This window comes from Cloeon dipterum, chromosome 1 (assembly GCF_949628265.1).
Source record: "Cloeon dipterum chromosome 1, ieCloDipt1.1, whole genome shotgun sequence".
Lineage (NCBI taxonomy): Eukaryota > Metazoa > Arthropoda > Insecta > Ephemeroptera > Baetidae > Cloeon > Cloeon dipterum.
The window spans coordinates 10,595,306-10,618,648 of record NC_088786.1 but is presented as its reverse complement, the minus strand read 5'-3'; the positions used below and the strand labels follow the sequence as shown (position 1 = coordinate 10,618,648).

Sequence of the window (23,343 nt, the reverse complement as noted above, 5' to 3'; positions counted from 1 at the left end):
CACGATGAAAAAGAAACAGAGGATATGCAACTTGAGATTGATTTCGAGAGTTGGCGCCCGGCCAGTCTCTTTTTATGTGAGCAGTCTCGCCACTTTAGTTTTGCTTTTTTGTCATTGACCAGCCCGCTTACATCTTTAAAATGATAAAACTCACACAACGTGAGCATCTTTGACTCACTTGACTGCAAATCAACCTTTCGCTTGCTTGCTTGCTGCCAACTGGCTTTTCCAGTCAATGTCGACGGCCAAGATTAATATTTGACGGAGCATACGTATAAAGGGCCGGTCTTAGTAAGTAACTCTTGAAGCAGGATAAAACTAAACCACTCACAATTTTTCAATCACAGTGTGAATGCAGATATTTCTCCAGTTTTTGTGCTCGTGTTCACTGAGTTATGAACGCTTCCTGAGCGTGTGAAGGTAGAACAAATACACGTGACGAGTAGGAATGCGACACGGCCACAGGACCACTGGCTAAACAAATAAAACTAGCTCCCACTTTCCATTGTGGTTAAATAGTAGCCTGGTTGGCTGCAGTCACAAGAATTAATGAAAATTTATTGCATAAGACCAGCCGACAGCTTCCAGGCATAAATTTTATACTTTTACTAGCGCGACACTAAAAAACAGATGATGAAATTCAGTGCTAGCACAATCCTATTCATACCGGTTAATGTTTATAGCAATCATAATTATTGTACGCCGTATATTTAAGAATCTTTTCTGCTTTGCATAAGTTTACAAGCGAAAATATCAGCTTTAAAAATCACACAACACAAAATTCGGTCCATCTCTCAGAAGGCCGCATTTTACGAGACTATATTAGCGCTGGCATAAATTTAAATGTTATTTTCTCCGTTTTCTCCTCATGTGTGTCTCTATGATGAGGACCCGGTTCAAGAAACAAAATTTTCGCTTGAATAGTTGCAGTCAGCGACAGTCTCAATTAATGAACGGAAATCAAGTTGTGGAATTCCTCACAGCTTGTGTCACGCAATCACTTGAGATTCTCCAGCGCGTCTATTAATTCCCTCTGCTGCTTCCAGAAAAAACTCTTGCGCCCCATCACCCGCGAGACATCAAAATATGCATTAGTCAGCGACTTGTGCTGGTCGCAACAGCTCATGTCCTCTGCCACGAGACTCGCTTAATTGTAATCCCTTGACGGCGTGTTCTGACGGTCGCAGTGTACGGGTTAGTGTGCTGTACCTCTTCACACTTGAGGGACCACCCTTCCGAGAACTGCCTCGAAATTGAGCAGACTCAAGGTGACAGTCGTGTGTGATTTATGACTCCCTCACGTCAGTGTAATTTCGTTCGTCAAGGGGCACATTCAGCAGGCTCTCCTACAAGAATCTCACATAAAATATTTAAATAAAGAGGTGGGATTACACATTACACTATCAAAGAGTGTGTTAGGAAAATCGTTATCATTAAGGTGTGTTGGGTGTGTTTAAATCACGTTTTTCGTCGATCATTCGCAATCTTAAAATAACTAATCTTGATAGCTCATTTTGGATGTGACATTTTTACAGCTATAAATTAATGCAAATTTTAAGTTTTGTTATTAAACTGAAAATGATTTACATTAAAATAATTTTTAAATTCGAAACGGTGCTGCTAATTTTGATTCGGCTAGGTTTAGTTAGCAACATTATATTTTTCGATTAATATAATTTACAATTTTACGTTAATGCACGAAGAATCGTGTACACCTTTTTTAACTCATGAAAATATAATGCCAGTGGCTAACAAAGCGCTCTCGTCTGCATCCACGTGTGGCGACTGGCGAGGTGCTGAAAGCAAGCGTGATATTTCCTATTCACGCTCGTATTTGCTCACGATTGATCAGCAGAGGTGCTAGCGGCGGCGGAGAAATTTATATTGTACACAAAAGCTTGCTTTGCTCAGGCAGGCAGCAGACCTCTTGACCCAGTAAATTCGGTGGACCTGCAGGCCGAGCGGAATGCGAGCCATCTGACGCGACGGCCGTTTATCAAGCATTAATCCCTGCTTAGTGATGCGCGCACAACTGACAATCAATTTGTTTTCATTGACTGATCCTTGGCAAGTACTGATTACGAGTCTGCAGCCGGCCGAGGGGTGAAATTGGATATTTCGATTGGAAAATAATATAAAATTCACTGTTTAATATCGGGTTTGATATAGCTGTCAACATTTAATTCGGAAATTCAGTTTATTGTTGTTGTTTATTCTTGCCAAAGTCATACAATTAAGAACACAAATAAAATTTTCGAATTCGAACATTTTACTATTTTGTGTAATGCTTAACAGAACATTTATTAAAATTTGTGTACTTCTTTCACCTAAAAACTTAATATCGACTGATGTTGAAGTGCAAGCGTGTTTTCCTGCCAGAATACAGCATCATTTATAAGAATGCATGCATGTTGCGACGTAGGGTACACTAAACTTATTGCGTGGTAGGATCGTTAGGAAGAGCAATCAATAAAAGGAGCAAGTGACGTGCTTTCGACAGCACACACCTGGTCGGAGCAGTTGCTTCCTTTGGTTTCTTTTGAGCTCGACCTCAGTTCGTCAGTGCAGCTATGATTTCAAAGGAGTTTGCTCGCGAATAATGTCGCTTTTAATTAGAGCAACGTTAAGCAGCGGAATTGGCAATTAGCAGCGAGAAAATTGAACGCCATTGTGTAAGAAGAGGGCAGACACGGCTGGATCGATCCAACTGCTAACAAACAATAGCATCGGGGCATACATAATAAAAAGCGCATTGTCTCGAAAGTAATTGCTAATTATTGTTCTCTTTCTGGAAAATGTCAAGCACTTGGCACGAAAACTATTATCATGAAATAACATAGCGATGCAGAGGCAATTTCCTGCCAACTCGCTTAACCCAGACAACATTTGCTTCAAGTAATAATTTTGGTGTTGCTCGTCTAGACACAAGATCTAATTTGTAGTGCTGACCTTAAATTGGGAGAGATCGAAGGTTATTTTTTTATTAACAGTTAAAAGCCTCAAATATTTGTTTGGGTGTCGTGTAACTCACCATTGCAATTTCATAAATATTTAAACAAAGGATTCTATTAAGCATGGTATCTTTACTATAAACTGAACTATCAAGTCAATTTTAGGTGGATTGATGTTAATGATAATGCTTTGAGGGATTATTTTCTAACGTTTTGATCAAATTCTGAAAATATTCCTTGCTTTTAGTCACTTTTTTAAGTTCTAAAACTCAATTTCTGGCATAATAAACAGAGGTTATATACAAATCGAGAGTAAACACCGACCAAAAAAGCTTATTTATTTTAACGGAAAAGCATTTCCGGAGGTTTCATGACTTTCGCAATTTATTGCTGTTCAATTAGACAGGTTCTTCAAGCCTGAAGCTTTTGAGGTTGTGATTTGCTGGATCAATATTATCTTAAAATTAAATAAGCAGTGCACAGATTCTAACAAATTGGAAAAATAAGAACATTTAAATGGGCGAAAGTTGGTTTCTAGATTTAATTATTACTTTACACAAATTAATACTTCCAAAATGTAGAGTTCATTAGCATTTGTTACTTTCACGACTCCTATTAGAATGCCTTGGCAGCAGCAATTTGAATTTTCCACTCGATTGAATGGAAACACTTGTACCTCAGTCGATAATCGCGAGGATAAATCAAGCGCTTATCGCAGATCGATCACGAATAAGTTAGCAACAATGAGACTTCGAGGAAAATTACCTCATCCAGCATCTAGTGGGGCGTCAAGTCGCAGCCGTCCGTTTTGAACATCTGCGGCCTGCACGGCGACGTGCGCGCATAAATAACAACGTAATATATCCCTCGGCTCCAATTGAAAAATTGGCCGCCAAATCTTTGTGCGCGAAACTATAATGGAATTCGGCGCCTTCACAACACGTCCAGTGCGTATCAAAACATGACATCACTTCAAAGAGAGCAATCAGAAGTCATTGAAGATTGTGGCAAGACATCATTGATTAAATAAACTCCACATAATTGCAGACGCCTGGCACGCTGGCGAGAGTGGGCAGAAAATTTGGTTTTATTGAGAGTGGGCCGACAGGGCGCAGCTCCAAAAGTCAAAGCTTCGAAGATCGAGAGATTTCGCGGCGTAAATGCGTCGGAGGTGGATTCACAGCTAATATTTCTCAACTGTCGTATTTGTGAATGAGCGTATAGTAATAAACAAATGATGCAACATTCCTAAAATTTATTCTTTCTACGCGCGAACAAACGGCCAATTACTTGATTTCGGCAGCGATGGATGACATCATTTTATGAATACATTTACAAACGAAACACTCGGCCTAAGGACATCTTTAATATCCTTATTTGAAAAGCGCGCGAAGGCTGCGTGATTTAAACATATCTATCAATGCGGTTTTGAAAATATTAAACGTGTTTTTCTGCTATCAATAAGGAAGGAAATTCATTGTGATTAATAGTGTAATTAAATAGAAATATAAGATTAAAAATGGAACTTTAAGAGGAATAAGATAAGGGTAAGAGAGGAAGTGGGAATTAAAATGCACCAGTTGAAATTAAAAGCAGGTTTTTCGGTTTAAAATTGTAGCTCAATACGTAGGAAATTTCTGAAGCAATACGCAAAAATGAACAGATAGATTTGCACCAAGGAAGATGTATTTAATTAATTTCAATTGAAACATTTTGATGATCTGCATTCATTGGCATAAACCGACAACGGGAATTTAAAATAGCACACTGCTATCATTAAAATGTATTAGGTGATGAGCCTTGTGAGTTGTAAAAACAGTTGTGGCGTCGAATTGAATTCGGCTGAATCAGACACAAGCAATCATCTTGCTCCGTATCTTTAGTGCTTCTGCAAACAAAATCGCCCTCACCCTCGCGCCGGCCTGTTATCTGCAGTGACATCAGCCGAGCCAAATAAAGGCACTCGACTCATCATCACGAACGCGCAAATAATTCCCAGATTCAATTTGGCTGCAGATAAGAGAGTCACAAGGCAAGCACCCCTTTGCAAACGCCATCATCCCCCGTTCTAATGACGCACCCCGTGATTAGTCATGCGGTGGGGGGAGGGGGCAGACAGCGTGTATCTGGAGCAACGGGCATGAAGGGAGCGGGTCAAGCAACTTTTGCGCTAGATCGATGTATTTTGCACTCGAAGTACGCGGTCGTTTCTCGGCTGCCTGTGACCTGCCCCAACCGACATGATTTAAAGTGCCGAATGCGGCACGCCAGGGGTGAGTCAGGGAGGTGGAATTCGTGCCTGCCATCGGTTCGGTCGGTGTGTGGCGGCCAACTGCCCCAGCGCATGCAGAGCAATTGCTCTAGTTTCAGATTGCACAGCTAGACTGGCGGAATTTTCTGTTAGTGCGAATTATCTTTTAGCCGCAACGATTCACTGGAAATTTTTATTAATACATATTTTTATCAATTTTAAATTAAATAATACGAATTTTGGTCAAAATAGACAACAAATTGACTATAAACTAATATTCCGTGAGTTAAGTAAATGCATATTGCACTTTCTAAGGTGCCAATTAATTTATATTGTTTTATTTCGATTTCGAGGTAAACTTCACCATTCATTTATTCGTGATTGTTCTCGTTCTCATAAAAAGTGTTTCTTCTATTCAAATGTAATGCTTAAAGTTAAGAAACCCTTATATGCTATTTAACTTTTGCTGCAATATTTGCACTGCCATTCTCTGATCCATGTAATTCCTCTCAGCCCAATTAACTTCAATGCAACTAACAATATAAAGCTTCCTGCTTGCAGCCGCAAGACTTTCGCTGAAGTGCAAAAATGCAGTGCGCCGCGGATTTCGCCAGCAGCGATCAGGTGATGCCAAAAGAAACCCGAGTAGGTCGGCTGCAGACAAATAACAGATCGTCGCGGATTAAGTTTGCGCGAGTCATTAGTCAACGGTCTCCAGACGAATATTCCGACTTGACTTGGTCCGCGCATGCACAAGGACCACGGTGACAGAAATAATAATTACTCAATGAGAGATGGTGCAGAAAATACATCGCGTTTCTCCTAACAGCGAAACTGACCGCCGCAAACCAACTATTAGCGTCTTTTTTTTTAATTTCAGCTAGCACACCTGCCGTTTTTCACCCGGTGAAATTAGATATAAGATTGAAAAAAACAACTATTTATTTTTATTTTTTGGCTTACTTAGAACCTTCCGAGAACGGCTGATTTTATTTTCAAAAACTACAATATTTAATTTGATAGCTGAGAGCAGTGAGAGCGTGTGTCATGCAAAGTCGTAGGAGTAAAAATGGCTTGAAAATATTATGATAATATACCATTTTATTTGGGTCGCACATACAATATAGACGGTTCAGACAGTAATTAAGCATCTCATTTACCTTATTTTTACGGTGATTTGTGGAAAGTGTAGTTAAAAAATGATTTAAATTTCAAACAGTTTTGGGTTTACTGACTATAACTTGTCGTTGTTGACATCATGAAAAACACGATGTATATTATTTCGTATCAACAAAAAAAATGTTTAAATTTCTTAAATTGACAATATTATTTGTTTCAAAAACTTGAGTTCAAGTTTAGCAGCAAAATTTGAATGGCTAAAATGTAAAGATGGTTTCCCTTTTTTTAAATTTCTAGTATATTTGTTGTTTGTAAGTTGTTATTGATATGCAATGCCAGTGTGCGTTAAACGTTGCTCTGCTAAACCACAATGACACTCTTAATTTATGACTTAATTTTGGCGATTTAAATGAGAGAAAAAAATAAAATATATTATTGTGATTAAATTATTCTGGCTTTCGACGAATAACTTTTCTTCACAACATTTTTTAAATAAAACAATACTATGGCCCTTTCTATGCACCCTGTAACTTGGGTAATGTGTACTACTTATTTTATTTTTGTTCAAAGTTCTTAGATGAGATTACAACAGAGAAAAAAATTTATCACATTTTATCGAGTCTTATAGCATTTGGCTTTTTTGCAGCAGAGCGGAGAAAAAACGTGAGTTGTCCGAGCATGTCGACAGCTCGAAAGTCGGGAGTTCCTGGTGTGTAAATTTAATTTCGCGTGGAGCAGGTACCAGTCCAGTGGTAGTGTGTCGGTCTGGTGCCCCTCCCACAATCAACAGGTAAATTACAACACCTGCAGCACGGAGTCGGCACCCGAGAAAATTATCAGCACAACAGGCAAACAGTTCTTATCAGCTGCAAGTAGTAAGACAAAAAAAGACGGACGGCCACCTGCCGAATTCGCCAGAAATAAAAAAAACGGCTGCTGATTCTGGCGGTGCCGACTCATCAGGTGGTTATTGACCCCTTCGCTGTGTCTTACCTACGTACACCAGCTCCATGGTGGTGGACCTGAGATGGTTAAAAATCCATTCGCGAAAGGGTGACACTCGGGGTCGCCGGCACTGTCGCGATCACTCGGCCCCACTGCGCACCGGGCCCCACGGGGGTCTCTGAGGGCCCACCGCGCGATGCACTGCACTCGACTCGGCACCGCACTCGAGCCCTACTGACGAGGGTCAGGATGGCCGACCTGAAAACGAAACCGACTTCGCAAAGTACGAATTCGGCGTGGAAAAGCAGCCGAAAAAGAGTACAACAACACTGTCAACCGAGAGCGCCGCTCTCACAACACATACGGACGGCTGGCAGACGGGCCACACTCGCTCGGCAGCGGATCAAACAAGTTTCTTTCTCCCTCTCCATTTATGGCGCTGCATTTGTGTCTGACACATCCGTAGGTGGCACTAGCGCAGGCCAGGGGGCTACCACTCTTATGGGCCGAACTCGTTCCCGCTAAGAGCTTTCCCCCCCAACCGTTGGTGTCGCGTCGGTCGCTTTAAAACAGGGTTATGGCCGCCATATGCGGTGTTTTGGGGGGCGTAACTTTATGACGTCACAAAGTTACGCCCACAAAACACCGTATATGGCCGCCATAAGACCTGTTTTAAAGCGACCGACGCGACACCAACGGTTGGGGGGGAAAGCTCTTAGCGGGAACGAGTTCGGCCCATAAGAGTGGTAGCCCCCTGGCGCAGGCCAACTGTGCCACAGGTGAACGCCGCCTGTGCATAGATGGCGCTGCGGGGGCCTTGCTTTTTTTGACGTTCTTTGCCGCCAACATTGTACTGCTTGAAATGTCACTTAAAATAATATCTTTGAAAATGCGAAAATTACGTGATTTTAGATATTTATTCTTCATCAATTTATAATTATTACGAAGAATTTATTTGATAAATATTTATTTACTATTCACTCTATCGCAAAAATTACGTAAAATTTAATATTAAATATTTTTTACTATGTAATAAAAAAATACGATATTTATGTTTACGTCTGTTACTGATATTATAATTGGCACTCTCGCACTATTTTATTTTACTCAAATCATTTCTGCAAAAAAAATAATAAACGAAAAAATCATAACCATTGTTTTACATCAAGTAAAATTATAATACTAATTTTATTAAACGCACTGGGAGTACACTTCACTTCAGTGAAAGTTTAGCATAGTTTGGAAGCTTAAATTTACATATCATCATACGATTAATTAAGTCATGGCCACCACTAAAATTCTTGGATTATCGCTACGTTAGTGGTTTTGAATTTCTTCGATCACTTCGACGGCGTTCAGCTAGTTAGTAAAGATCTGATGATGAAGCTTTCCAGTGAGTCCTTAAATTTAGTACGTTTTTGGCCAGGGAAAATCGCTAAATTATAGTATTATTTAGATAACTATGTTTTGATGTAATGTAAGTTAGTTTCCATTTCCTTATTTAAAAAAATTCTTAGGCAATTTTAAAACATCTTAAATCTTTAAATATTTTAATAATATTTTTCAAAAGCTATGAAAACTATTTTGTAATTTGGATGCAAAATAAGAGAGTTTATCATTCATCAGTTTACACATATTTCAAAATATCTGAAGATTTTGAACACAATTACGACACTTACAGTTAATTTCAAAAAAGATTTACAAAGTATCAGATTTTGAACCAAAAGAGAGGAAATTTGTTTTCAATAACTTTAGATATGATCTATCAATCAGCACGTCTCCTCATAATTTTTGTTTTCAAATTTCATCAAAAATTAAGTAAAACTGATTTAAGTATTTACCTTTTGTCGATTTAGTATATTTTATCACTTTTTTCCAAAGCTCTTTTTATCGCTTGAACAACTGTCGAACCAAAAAATTTGACAGCTAAACTTGATACACAGAACATCACGACCGGCTACACCAATTCAACGAACTCAACCGCCAAATATAATGTAACATCCTAAGAGTTCCCTTATTGTCGCCAAAATTAATACATGAAGTGCATCTAAAATGAAATGAGAAATGACCTATACTCCCTTCTCTGATATGTGAGGGAAAACTGCTCTTCTTATACTATTCGAAATTTTATGAATTGCACAATTGTAGATTTCAACCCAGTAGTTTGTTAACAATAGTCAGACAGAAATTTTATTTCTAATGCTGAAACACAGTTGCTATATTGCATCCTGTCTAGCTCAAAATTTATTGTTAAAAATAAAAGTTATAACTATGAAATTATTGAAGTAAGAAAAGTTGACGCGTTATATACTATTAAAATACGTTCACTGACTTATTAATTGCGGTTTTTTTTCGAAAGAATTGTTTTTTGTGCTTCGATACTACAAATAAAGGAGCTCGTTTATACGTCGAACAATTTGCCTTTATATTGCGAGAGCAGGAAATTGAAAGTGAACTTACATATCCAGCAGTGTGACTGTTCATAAGAGAGAGCGCAAAAAACGTCATCGTCTTCAGCATATGAGGAAGCAGATGAGAATGAGAAGGATGGCGGCGCATCTGATTCTGCAGCCATAATGCCTCCCAGTAGAGAGCGCCGGAAAAAAATCACATCAGGTTGCTAATAAACGGCAGAGGCTGGATGTAATCCTGCCTAGCAAGGATTTTCAGGCTTTTTGCTTGCTGGCAAAAATGGCAACACACTGCATGCCACGTTTAGGGGTTGCAAACGGGATATGAGAAGTAAAATAAAAAAGGATTTGTAACACATGGATTCGCCACGCCAGTCTCGTGTGGAATCAGAGCGCAGGATGTGTAGCTGAAAACCTTTATGAAAACGACGCTTCTGAAAATTTTCATGTGCACGTCAGTGATGCGAATGTGTAACCCCTCAGCAAATATATATAATTATATAGGACACACAAAGAAAAAAACTGGGTTAACGTGGTGTGCCGTTAAAAGGAAATCGATTGCCTGTCAAAGGCAGGGAATTGAAAGAGTTGATGGGAAAATATTGCGTTATTGCGCGTTTATATGCAAATTAGTCGCAAAGCTGAAATTAAGCATTTCGAGATTGTGCATTTTAACTGCAAAAATATACTAGATAAAGATCGATATGACAATTTCATTAAAATTGCATAAAAGTTTGCATGAGGTTTCATGCATCAAAAGGCAGCTTATAGGTTCTCAATAACAGAACTAATTAGCTTGAAGATAACGAATAGATTAATTTACTACTGTGCAAAAAAAAATTTAATATAAAAACCTTGTAAAATATCCCAAATTAACCATGATATTTCACAATTAATTATGATTTTTTTTCATCGAAAAAAATCATTATAGAAAAATCTAATTAAGGTTCCACTTGGCATCTTATGGCTGGTCCATTCAATCAAACTGGAAATCAAATGCACTTATTTTGTAGCCAACAAGCCCTGATTTCAAGCTACATTTTTTATGAAACCCTTTCTCTTATAACGAGTTTTTCAATGATCACATCATTGGAAAATCAAATTATGAAGCAATTTTACTGTGTAGCCAAGCATATTGTTCCTTCTCGTCGCTGTTAAGCATTTTGCATTACGCTACAGTTGCTTAATTTTCCGGCGTAATTATGAAGTAATAACAATACCAGCAAGCAATCTTTGCCGTCGGCTTTGACAGGCTTGCGGCGAAATTGGTTGAACGAAGAACTACATTAATTTGGGAGCCGAAAGCTTGGCACTTTATCAACTAAATGAGCCTCGCTCTGCTCGAATCGTCGGATGGGACACACGCGATGAAACCGCCTAGTTTCTTTCTAGTTCTACATAATAAAAGGCCAACCAGTCAGCGACCTAAATTTACGAAATGAAGTGTGTAACAAAAGTTTCAGACGGCAAAAGCCACAGAAACAAAACAATTAACGAACACGACGTACCGCGATCTCTATCTTTAGATCTCTCTCAGCGCGCACGCTGCAGTTGCGTCTTGCACTCTGTTTTACTTTACTCAATTGAAGATTTGGCGTGGGACGAGAGTGAAAATCGATCCTGATTTACTTTACAGAGCGAGGCAAGTGCTTGTGGAGATTTTTTCAAACGCAACGCTGGTTGCACGATGAGGGTGCGGCTATTTTCAGCACGACGCGGTGCATTAGCCGATTTGTTTTTCTAAAAGTCAGCGAGAGTTTGCGAATACATTGTGTTCAGCATGTAGTAAAAAAGGGATCCTACTTCCATTTACATCATTAGTAGATTGCAAAAATAGCATAATTAAAAGAAATGTGTAGCGGTACAACAGCGCGGTCCTGCTTTTTGTCGGAAGCCAACAATTGTTGGCGGTTTGAATTATTGTAATTTTGCATTATTGTTTAACAGCAGAAAGATTATTTTAAAATAATAATTCAGCTATCGTCCGTCAGCCACACGGTGCTGACGTGAGTCGTTTAATTGTTCAGAACCCGATTCAAAGGGGTGAGTCCAACCGTCAGTTAGCAAATAATTTGTAACTTATTATTGTAAAACAATTTCAGTTCTTGTTCTTGATTAAGTATCCGATCGGATTTGCAATTGCAACCCAATCCACAAAACAAATTCGTCATCTGAATTTCATCGGTCTTCATCATTTCTATCACTTCTAACCCCATAAATGTTTTATATATTTACGCGTCTCTTTGTGATTATCTCATTAAATAAATAAATCAGCTCATTAAGACACTAAATTTTTATTTATTTTACCATTATGCTAGAAAACCTATGAACCATCAACAAATTACTAGATTTTAAGATGCAAACATTTTTCTGATTATTTTCTCAATTATTGAAATGAGCTCTAGAAAAAAAGCATTATAATTTTCAAAATTTTTTTAAAAATAATCTGTAATTGGTCCGTTCGCTCGCATGGTTCAGACATTCTTAGGAGTGTCAAATAAGCAACGGGAGATATTTTTGAGCATTTCGGAAATCTTATACTGGCTGCCCGAGAGATGGCAAAAGGAAGTTAATTTAGTTACTCAAAATACTCAAATATCTCAATGGTGTACTGGGATGCGCAATGCGCACCAGCGCCAACTCGCCACTTGCTGGTTTTCGCACCTTTCCAGCGGCTTTTTATGGATAAATATGTCTGGCGTTTCAATAAAAGACCTTGGGGCGGGGAGGTGAATATTGGGCCCAAGCTCCTCTGCGGCCACTCGGGCCCCATGTTATTCGCTCGGTGAGCTCATATTCCACGGGATGTGCTGAGCAGAGGCTAAAAAAACTTAGTGATTTAAAATAATGCTGAATTAAATACTACTGTGGATTTACTAAAAAATATACAACATAATTTTCATCTATAATGAAATAGCCGTTTAATTGATCATATTGCCAAATTTATTCCAGAAAAGTCTATAATTATTTTGCAAAAATGAACAAGAAATATTAAATCTTCAAACAAGAATTGTTATATTTAAAAAAACAACTCTGAAAAGAATAGCGATGCAAATAGAACAGAGAATAAAGAGTTTTCTGTAACATCAACTTCCCCTTTGTTGCACACAGCAGACAATAACAAAAACAAAGCGCGGAAAGGGTTGCTTTTGACGCGCATCTGCTCGAAAAAGCTGCTGGTTTTACGCACAAGGGCGTAGGCGCACAGAGGTCGACGGAATAAAAATAAACGCACGCATCTTGACACATCTGCTGATCGGTGAAATGAAAAAATGCGAGACGCGGGTAAAAAGAAACGTTTCAGTGCTAAGGAAACGGCGCGGTCTTAAATTTTTGATGAATTCGGTTCTTTTTTCGTCTTCCAAATGGTTCCGACGGGTTAGCCATTCTTGTCAATCCATGCACTTGATCCCTATCGCTAACAAGGCCTTTTCTGTGAAATATTACACCCTCGATTCCAATGGAAAAATATTGCTACAATTTTCGCCCCATTGCGGATAGAGCAAAAGAGATCAAAAGTAGCCTGAATATTTTTGGTGCGAAAAAGTTTAAAAAGAGCCGGAGCGTGAATTAATATTTCAGAGAAAATAGGCGTGACAAGAAATTGGCGAACATCTGTTCCAAACTTGGCAAGGTGGTGAGAAGGTTCCAAAATTGGTTTAATAAATAGTTAGAAACGTGGTACAAAGACAGTGGTTGTGGTGCGGTCTTTTGGCCCACAAACAGAGGAGCGCATTTCGCTATTGCTTTTCGTTAGCGAAAGTTTGCTCCTCATCAGGGTCTCATCATGGTCTCACAATCAGCCAGCCGGCTAATTTTAGATCACGTGACCAGCCGCCAGTCGTCTTGACTTGTCTAAGCTGCAATAGCCACGCAAGCCGCCGTTCAAAAAGTGAATAAATCATTAAGTGCAGGTGAAAAAATGGTCTCCATCCCTTCCGCTCGTCAAGCGCAATATCTAACTTCACTTCACTTTTAAAGTTTTGTCAGCCGCTGGCAAAAATGCTCAGCCGCCGCCTAAAATTGCTCAGCTGAAACCTCTAGCTTTTTTCTGTGTTGACGAGAATATGTTAAATGATAGAATTTGAGAAAATATTCAAATGACAAGAAAGGTGCCAAGGTTTCTTTTTGATACAGCACAAGCGGAAAATTGAGCCATATAAACTCAAAAGACGTCTTCTCGCTCATTCTGATTCAGCTAGAGCCGTTTGATGAAACTGACAGAGACAATGCGATTATTGTCCTTTGAAATGCAAACAGCGCGCCCACCGAGTTTACGTCGCCTAGTTGTTGTCAGTCGGGTGGGCAAATATTACAACAATAAAATATATAGAGGCATGATTGTATGCATGCTCACGAAGGCCAAGAGGAATATTGTGTATAAGTTTGAAGATGCAGCGTAGCAAGTATTGTCGGGTGGATGCTGCCGTGGGGTTTGCGAATAGCTCGCATAAAAAGTAAAGCAGGGAGTCAATCTGAATGTCCTCTCGTGCGCTTCTCGACCAAGAAAGTTTCCCTTAAGAATTTCTTCGACTAGAAACATAGCTGTGAATCAATAATTTATTTTCCTTTGGTGCTATTTCCGCGCGTGTTGATTGACGTTTATACTTCACTGAATGCAAAATTAATCTTTTCGCTTCGCTGCGACGCATTAAGTTGTGTTACACAGTATGAGGCATTATAGGATATCTTGTATGAAAAAATGTGCGATAACACCAGCAAATCAGCCCTATTGATTTTCTGCTTTCTTTGCAAAAAAAAACGCAGAGATATTTTATTATTATATATTATGAATGCTCAAAGAATCCCTATGGTTTCTGACCTGTGATTTTAAAATGCAATTATTCACAAGCATTTTCAAAATTTTAATAATTTATTCTAATAAGTAAGGATAAATATCAAATAAAATAAAATTGGTTTCTCGAACTCGGTGTCGTAGCTTTCCTTGTCATCACTGAACAGCCGCCTTCCCTGTCCGCGCGCAGATCAAAAAGCTGGCTTGCGTGGCGTGTGTGCAATATCAGCGAGTGTGGTTTGGAAGCGTGTTCTCGAGTTTCGATGTGCATGCCAAATACACAGCGAGGCTAACTGGTTTTCTCTCTGCAGCTGAAGACAGAAAGAAAGGGTGCAGCCATGTTATTGAGATGTAAATTACGTGACTTTAAAAATAAATACCACAACGACTGACCCCTGCAGGAAACCACTGAGCGAGTTGAAAGAACGTAAATGGGAGATGAACAGCAACAACAGCACGACCTGTTTGTGTTTTGTCTTTGATCACAATATCATAAGCTGAAATGCTATAGGGGGTTTTCAAGCCATCACAAAAGGATTGTTTTACTCTACTGCCAGGATCAAAATATTAATATCACTTTGTATTCAACCGCTCTCTCGTTGGATTCGAATAAATACCGAAGTAGCACGAATAAATGCATGCTTTTTAATTAGAATGAAGGCCATTTCTCTGGACAACCATAAATCACACTCCTACCTCAGCTCTGACACATGTGCTAATCAGCTCTGTGGAGCGTTTGTCAACGCCGAATTTTAATGATGAAGGCGCTAAATTAAGACCAGTCACTCTCGTTTATATAGCCACAAGGTGCGTGGTACTCTCAGTTTTGTTTCCCAAACCAACATCTTGACCTTTCCGAATTTAATTTTGATAATGTGCTCGAGACACTCTCTCATCACGTCGTTTGAATGAAGCCCCAACTTACTTTTGTTTATACTGCGTCATCTCGCCCCCTTGCGGCGTTGGCGTTCTCTGTTTCTACACGAGACGCATGTTATATGTGCCCAAACATGTATCAAATTTGGCCCTCGCAGTATCCTTTTCGTCCACTGCCTGGTACGTACACTTTTCACTCAGGCCGGCACAAAAAGTGTCTCCCAGAACGATCAAGTTTCATTCGCTTAGTCCTGAAATATTGAACCAAGTGCGCGCGATAACAACAAGTTACTCGTCGGTTGGAGAGGGCGTGTGACTTTTCTCTTGGGGCGACACGACACTGTAGAAACCATTAGGACTGAGTTTTTCCCTCTGGTAGTTTGTCAGAGTGCGATCAAAATTATTAATTGCGCTGCGGTGTAATCCCAAAAGAGCAAGCAGTCACGCAACTCTACGTTTGTTGCGATTATAAGCCTTGTTTAAAATATAGCATTATTTAAAAAATACTCGTAATGCTTAAAAACTTTTTTAAAATTTAGAACTGAATGAAAAACGAACCTTCAAGATTCCTCGAACCTATTTCAAAACATTTTTAGTGCAGTTATATTTTATTATTTTGGATTATCATAGGCCACAAAAAGGATCACACGGAATTCAAAACAAAATTGTTTCAAAATAGATTTACTTGATCTTTAAAACAAACTTGTGAAATAAATATCAGTCATCGTCATGCTTTTAAAAAGGAAAATGTAGTTTTCAACGAGAAAAATGTTGTTGCGAAGCGGCGACAAAGACGAGCCACACAACAGAGCAGCTGGTGACTAATAACGTTTCAAGGAACACGTAGCCAATTTCCTGCGACTCGTACGGCACACACAAGCACGCATGACACACGAGTCAAAGTTTGCTCCAAGTGAAGTGCGTGAATAAATCACGCCACTCTCGCGCGCGAGAGCGGCCAAGAGAAAATCTCTTTTCAGCTTTTGCAACAAACGAATAAGCGCGAAGAACGCGCGTCGTCTCATCTTTCTGTCACGCTGCAAAAACTGGGTTAACACGCGAGGACAGACACGCCAGGGGGATGGTGGACCAACTTTTGCCTTTCTGACTGCACAAGGCACACATCGTAGTGCGAGTGTGATGAATTCCAGAGCAAGGGTGGTGCGTGCTGGGCTTTCATTAATGCCGCCGCGCACAATGAGACGCCAACACACAAGTGCGCATCTGGCGCGCCTCTCATTACGGCTTTGGCTTCGCCATGCGCGTTTCCAAATAATGATCAAGCCGCCCAGTTTTTGTTTGTCCGCCAAAAGTGTTCGCCATCTCACTGACAAAAAGCAGAATTCGCATTCGCACAGTCTGCGCTGATGGAGTGATTTATTGAAGCATTTTGCGCGTTGGGAACGGAACATGCACTTGAGTGCGATTTTGCGATTGATATTCCGTCAACTGAGGCTTTTTGCAGGAAAAATCACAATCACTCAAACGTGGGTTGAACTGAAAAAAAAATGCGAAAATGAAACGTCACATTTATTCAATTAAACTTCCTATAGTAAACTCACAGTTGAGCACATGATATATTTGTTTCGTTTAATTTGTTTTTTAACCCTGAAATGAATTGCTTCATTTCCAAATAACTCTAGTCTTAATTTATACAGCTTTTAGAATATGGAAAGGATAATAAGCAACAAAAGTTATAGTGAAAAATCAACCCAAGCAAATTACACTGAAACCACTGAAAAAATGTTCAAATAAGTTTAAATTGCCTGTCTGTAAGCTCTCGCAGTCAAAAACTTGAATAATAGTAAATAAAAATCCATATATATTTGTCTATTCACGGTTCAAGCTATATTAACCGGAAATTTAATTAATACACATAATGGAGTTTACGGTAGGTACTGTCTAGTAGAAGATCCTTTTCTTTAACATTTTCCGAATTCCCGCTTAACACAAACTACGGAGAAAATTTAATTGCTATCTTATTGAGGTTATTGTTAGACATTATATACACGTCTTCAGAGACATTTTTTGTACAGTAATTATCTCTGGAAGGCATACATCGCTTGTTCAATGAACATTCCTAACAAGGTCGCGGCATCTCGAAAAAAAAGCTGTCAGCCATTTGAAAAATGCAGCGCGTCCGCGCTCGAGAGACGCCGCGGGTTGTCGTCGTGCCGCTCATTAGCGTAAAAACAGATCTATACTTACAGCAGCATTCGTCGTCCATGCTTCCCTTTCAGCTAAATCCGCATAATAATCCACTTGAGGTGACAAGCCAGCGCGGCACACAACTCACTCAACACACTTCTTGCCGCGCAACCAGAGATGCGAATGTGAGCAAATCGACTGGCGGCGAAAATTATGCAACCGGACACGCACGCAGGCGAGCGGCCGCGAGCGGCTGCTGCTCTCTTCGCACTAAATAAAAGCAGCCGGCTGCGAAGGCCCGCCGGCGTGTTCGTTTTTCATAACATATATATACGTGCACGCGGTAAACCAACACATAACGTGCCCCTGCCAAGACGGAGGATGAGGAAAAGAAGAATATCATCGCCTCCGCCACCACCGCAACGCTCGCACGCGTCGCGCTTATTACCCACTCTCCGCCGCTCGTTTATTACGCTACTCCGGCTGCAGACCAACTTTTCGGCGCAAAATTAGCGGTGTTTGTTTTGAGTGCGGCCTTTTTTCGCAGCAAACGTATAACGAAATGGGCCCTTTGTGTGCGAGACGACTGATGGATGATCGAGGCATCGGCACTCTCTCTCTCTCTCTTTCTTTCTCTCGCAAAGAATGCCTGCCCCCAGAGTGTTTCGCGCGCCTCAAGAAACGTTCGTCTTGCTCAGCTTAATTGGTCTTAAAAGTGTCACTTTTTGGGTCCGCATCCCCGCCGACGCTCGCTAATTCGTCATTTGGCAGCGGCCATCCCCTGCTGATCAGCTATATTGTGACTTGTGCCGATAGTGCAGAAATGTTTCTCTTGCTTCGAGAAAAGCTTAGTTTTGCTAGTTTCAATAACATTTTCGCGACGAATAGGACCTGTGCTATAGAATTTGTATTTCGCTTAATAGTCTTTGTTTAACATAAAATATTTTGTGACATTCTTCCAACCCCAACTAATAAATGTTCTCCATTTGTTATGACGTCATTGTTTTTTTCTTAATTGATCTGGGTATCATATCAAACGAGTAAAATTGGAATTTAAGCTTTATAACTATATGAGGTAAAGTTTCCCATATCCCCCTCGTTATCATTCCACTTCGAATCTGTCGGAGCGCACGAACAGAGTGTTTGAGATGATTCTATTGATTGCAAATGTAATTGATGATCTCGCTAATTTTAAATATTTGTTGCGGGTTAAGAGGAAGTCCACCAGGGCTACCTGAGGAAATGTTAGCTTTCATTTTTGGCGAGTAATACTGCTCGCTAATTCTATTCAACGTCTTAAAAAAAACAAAATGACCTGCCTCAGGTAGATTGTGCATTTTATGCGCATTATTTCGTTGCGTGAACATTTCAGCACAACTAACTTATAAGCGATTTATGGGAATCACAATTATTACCTACTTTACCTCACATCGCTACAGCTTTAATTTAATTTAATATTTTTATAAATTGCAGTCCAATATCAATCTAAATTTAAATTTAATCCCAGTAATTGTTCAATTTCCCTTAAAAAATGGTTATAGTTTAAGAGATTTGTTGTTTTCTTCCCTAAAAAAGCCACATAAAATGCAAAGGCTTCGCCACAATAGATAGAAGTCTAGTGACCTACCATTAGGTCTTGAGCACACATACAAAGCCTCAGGTTACACGCGAAAACCAAAAGCGCGACAAAATGGATTAATTAATTCCACTGGAAGCTGTGGCCAGAGGGGCTTTGAGAGAAAAAGATGAATTGTGTTAGAACAGACAACACACAAAGGGGCGAATTTGAGAAGGCACACTGGGGAGTGGTGGTGCGTGCGTGGACGGACGAAAATTAGAAAGAGGAACCTGCTGCGAGGAGGTGGACAGTCTCATTAACAGAAAATTGATGGGTGGAATGATAAATTCGGTGGGTAATGTAATACTCACTTTTCATGGTGGCCCGCGCGGCGATCACAAAAGCAGAAAGAAAAACACAAATATGTCAGTTTGCATCTCGGCGGCCCATCTGTCACCTGAGAAGACGCAGGAGTCGCTGCCGGCCAAGGAGCACAAAGAGTTGTAACGTAATAACACACCTCGCGCGCTCGTTCGTTCAATCTGCTGATGTCCGAGCCAGGCGAGGAGCCGGTCGGTGTCTGTCGCGCTCATCACTGAACCCAAAATAAGTGACTGACTGAAGAGCTGCTCCACGTTCGCTTTCTCATCTCGCTCTCTATTCGTTCCGTTGATCGGCTCGTCACCCTTCTGCTCTGGCATCATTCTCTAGCGTCATTGTTGTGCCCTCGTATCACAATACTCAGCTAATTTTGTACACAATAAAAGTGACAATCATCAGTGCACAGAGAGAACAAGATGAACGCCGTTTTTTCCAAAAACATTATTTCCTATCCAAGAAATTGATGAAACTTTATGTACTATTACTTGCGCTTGTAAGAAAATTTGACTGTAAAATTAGCATGGCTTATTTCCATATTGCACTGGACGTGCACCAAGCTTTTAGGTCCGTTCATTAATCAACATTTGCGAGGAAATTGAATAAAAAAGGGATTTTGGCAGCGCTGTGTTGTGCTTGCGGACGAACGGGGGCTGTCATTTTTCGGGGCAATTAATCATAGCCCCTCCGGGGGAAATAATGTATCCGAGTGATGGGTTCATTTTTAGCCGCGTGACTGATTTGTTCGGTTACGTGGTGACGCCTTTTGGTTGCCATCAGCGGGGCAGACCGCTAGTCATTTCCTGGTCGGTCGATAGGAAGTGTTCGGGTCAAAGCTAATCATGTATTTCAATCTCAATTGGCAGGCACACGTGAAGTAAATAGTCAATGTTTCTAGTTTGGGTAAAAAATGGCATGCCCTCCTCAAAAATATTGCACTGTTTAGAAGAGCTGGAAAGTGGTTATATTTTTAGGATATATCTTTGTGATTCCAGAACATTTATTTAAAAAGATTTTCAAACAAAACGAGGTTGCTCCTCTAAGCTTATTATTAAACGCGAAGCCGATAAAAGGGCATTCTCGCAAAATTTCCGTCTCTCTCAGCAAATAGTTGTTTTTCTCACAGAAGAGAAATAAATTCTCTCGTCGAGCGTTCAAATTCAATTTACAACATCAGCCCTGGAATGATATTATCACGCACAACGACTCAGCCGTAAAAATAAGCCTTTTGGTTGGCTCGTTCATTTGCGTAATGCGAACATGATTTGATCTAATTTGCGCGCCTCCCATGTCGGCGGATGCGAGCTCTGCCTTATTTGCCGCTTGTCGCGGGCACCAGTTTACTAACATCTGCTCACGAACTTTGCTTCAAGCCGATCTCTCCCTCTTGCCAGTCAGACGAATTGGAGTGCAAGAGCTCCCAGCTCGCTGCATATTTATCAAAAGCCACTTAACAACTTCGCCCGCTGAGAATACATGTTTGCGCATCTTTGACGACCACGGATCCCGCAAGTGCTATCCATCACCATCATCATCAGTGGAATGGTGCAAATGACTTCACATGTGCTGAGCAAATCCAAAAACTTACACGTCCGTTTCCTCAGCAGCTGTAATCTTTTGATCTAAGCATGTTACCTGCCATTTACATATGTTGAAATCTTTGGTAGCTGAAGTAGCTTTGTCTGGTGCGATGTATCTGCTCAAAGCTTCAATTGGAATTAATTTGCACAGCATAAGTTACTTTCAAAGTCAGAGACTCTTCACTTAATATTATCAGATCCACGAATGAATTATCCTTTGCTATGGTTCGAGTTGTTTTTATTCAATCATAAACTGTAGCTGGCAAATCATTTCAGAAATCACCTTGTAATAAATAAGACAGTAATAACTAGAAGGATATATAAGGAAGATTACGTTTAATTTGTTTTACACGACATTCCTTTATTAGCAAACATCGACAACGGCAAACAGATGTATTTTTACACCTTAGGATTCGTAAAGAAAATTTTTATCACAAATGAACTTCCAAAACTCTTTGCCGTTCGCGAAATATCTTTATTCAAACTGGATGTTTTAAAACAGCCTCACTAATCTAAAGTCAGACAGATAAAAAAGCCCCTTTGTTGGAACATGAAAAAGATTGCGATTTTAAATATTTTATTCACTTGTGCCACATTTAATTTTGTGCAATAAAAGTGGTTCTATCGGGTTTTGATTTGATAATATTGGTTAACTATGATTCCTTTCTTCTGTGGCCCCAATGTAGTGCATATTTGTGATTTTGCGCGGCGAAATGAGAATTTCTTTGATCGGTGCGGAACTCTTTTCCTTTTTAAGCAGGTAATAGTTTTTTTAATTCATTTACTCTCATTTTCAGCTAATGATTGATAGATTAGACAAATTTCAGGCACATACACGTAGTTTGCGTAGTTCACATCCCAGCATAACTTCTTCCTCTTTCATCACAACTCACCAAGTAAATGCTGATTTTTTTAAAATGTATATATATTTATATTACTTTTAATTATTTAGAATGAGATTTGGTTCTCGTCCAAAAATATATGTACACGTCAAGGTGGAACTTTTCCATTATAATACTGATATTCGGCTTATTTTATGCGCGTTTAGTTTGCTTTCGAGCACCTGTTGGTAGGGATGTTTTAGTGAAATGGATTGATTATTCATTTAACAAGAAGAAACTCCCTTCTTCCTTTGGTAGAAACAGAAATACGCGCACGCATAGTTTTTTATTCACCCGTTTTGGCATCAAGTTTAAACAGCGTTTAAAGAGAGAACTTTTAAACTTTCTGTGATATGGTGCTTCACTTACAGTTTGCGACATCTCGAGTTGGAAACTTCGCAAGTCAAAATGAAGAAAACATATTCAGAAGCTTGAGGGAAATCTTTTCGCTGTACTTGATGAAAATTGAAATTGCTTTTCAGAAGTTCAGCATTTTATGATACACAACTACTATTATTTCCTCTTTTATCACCTTCGACTGGTGGGTAAAAGATACATTTGCTAAAAATAAAAATTCTCTACCAAAATATTCCACTGCAGTGCGTGGAGTGCGAGCTCGATAGAAATTTAAAATCCGAGAGAGTTAAAGACGCAATCTCTATCAGAGAATTGCACTTATACAACCTGCATCACTCCAAGTCCCGGCGCATTGCATAAGCAACAGGAGCTTTGGTCGCTGTAGTTTTGAACTGACTGCTCCATTTGAAGGAAAAAGTCAGATCAGCTTTTCACTCGAGTCAGATGATCCAGCGGCCTTTGGTCACTTTTTGGCCGTTACGCCGGACGAGGTGCTCAAGCTGCGTGACAACTCGCTCTGCTGGCCTTGATTGTCTTGCTGCGGCAACTGCTTGTCCGCTTCAGTCTCGTCGTTCTCATCCTCCTCCTCTTCATCCAGCTCTTCGAGCAATTCCTCGTCTAAAGACATGGCTGTCGTCTTCTTGATTGGAATCGATGACATCTCGCTGGCATTCATCGCCTGTAACACAACAAAAGACCAGTTCTTAAATTAGCAAAAACCAATTAGTGACGGGAAATGTGCGGTATAATTAAGCCAGAATAGAAAATGAACATACGATATTTTTTTAATGACTTGGCAGTAGAAAACGATAATTTTGAAATTTCAGCAATATCATGTGGAAAAGAGAGCGCCGTTGGAATTTCAATCCGTGTTAGCAAACTAGCAATGGATAAATAGATTGGCTTGTTCTTGATGACATGATAAATGTTCGAATTAAACAAATGTTCCAAAATCTATTGCGTAGATTTCTATCGATGTGAAGATTAATACTCTGATTGCTGGGTCTCTTTTGCCGATTGTTTGATACGACAGGTAAAAATAAATCCAACTTCAATCAATACAGGGAAGATGAGATTAAAGTTGTATCGATCT

General features: G+C 39.7%; 2 protein-coding genes across 3 annotated transcripts in view; both read right to left on the bottom strand.

The window, feature by feature from the left end:
* Nucleotides 1-7,583, bottom strand: part of LOC135935842 (dystrophin, isoforms A/C/F/G/H-like) — a 181,336-nt gene extending 173,753 nt beyond the window's left edge. For both annotated transcript variants that reach the window (XM_065478410.1, XM_065478419.1), the window contains exon 1: nt 7,315-7,583. In XM_065478410.1, the coding sequence (XP_065334482.1) occupies nt 7,315-7,333 (19 nt within the window). In that variant the 5' untranslated portion in view covers nt 7,334-7,583. The remainder of the gene's footprint in view (nt 1-7,314) is intronic.
* Nucleotides 7,584-21,358: 13,775 nt separating this feature from the next.
* Nucleotides 21,359-23,343, bottom strand: part of LOC135940047 (serine/threonine-protein kinase 32A) — a 40,157-nt gene continuing 38,172 nt past the window's right edge. The window contains exon 11 of the mRNA XM_065484701.1: nt 21,359-22,929. Coding sequence (XP_065340773.1) covers nt 22,714-22,929 — 216 coding nt within the window. The 3' untranslated portion in view covers nt 21,359-22,713. The remainder of the gene's footprint in view (nt 22,930-23,343) is intronic.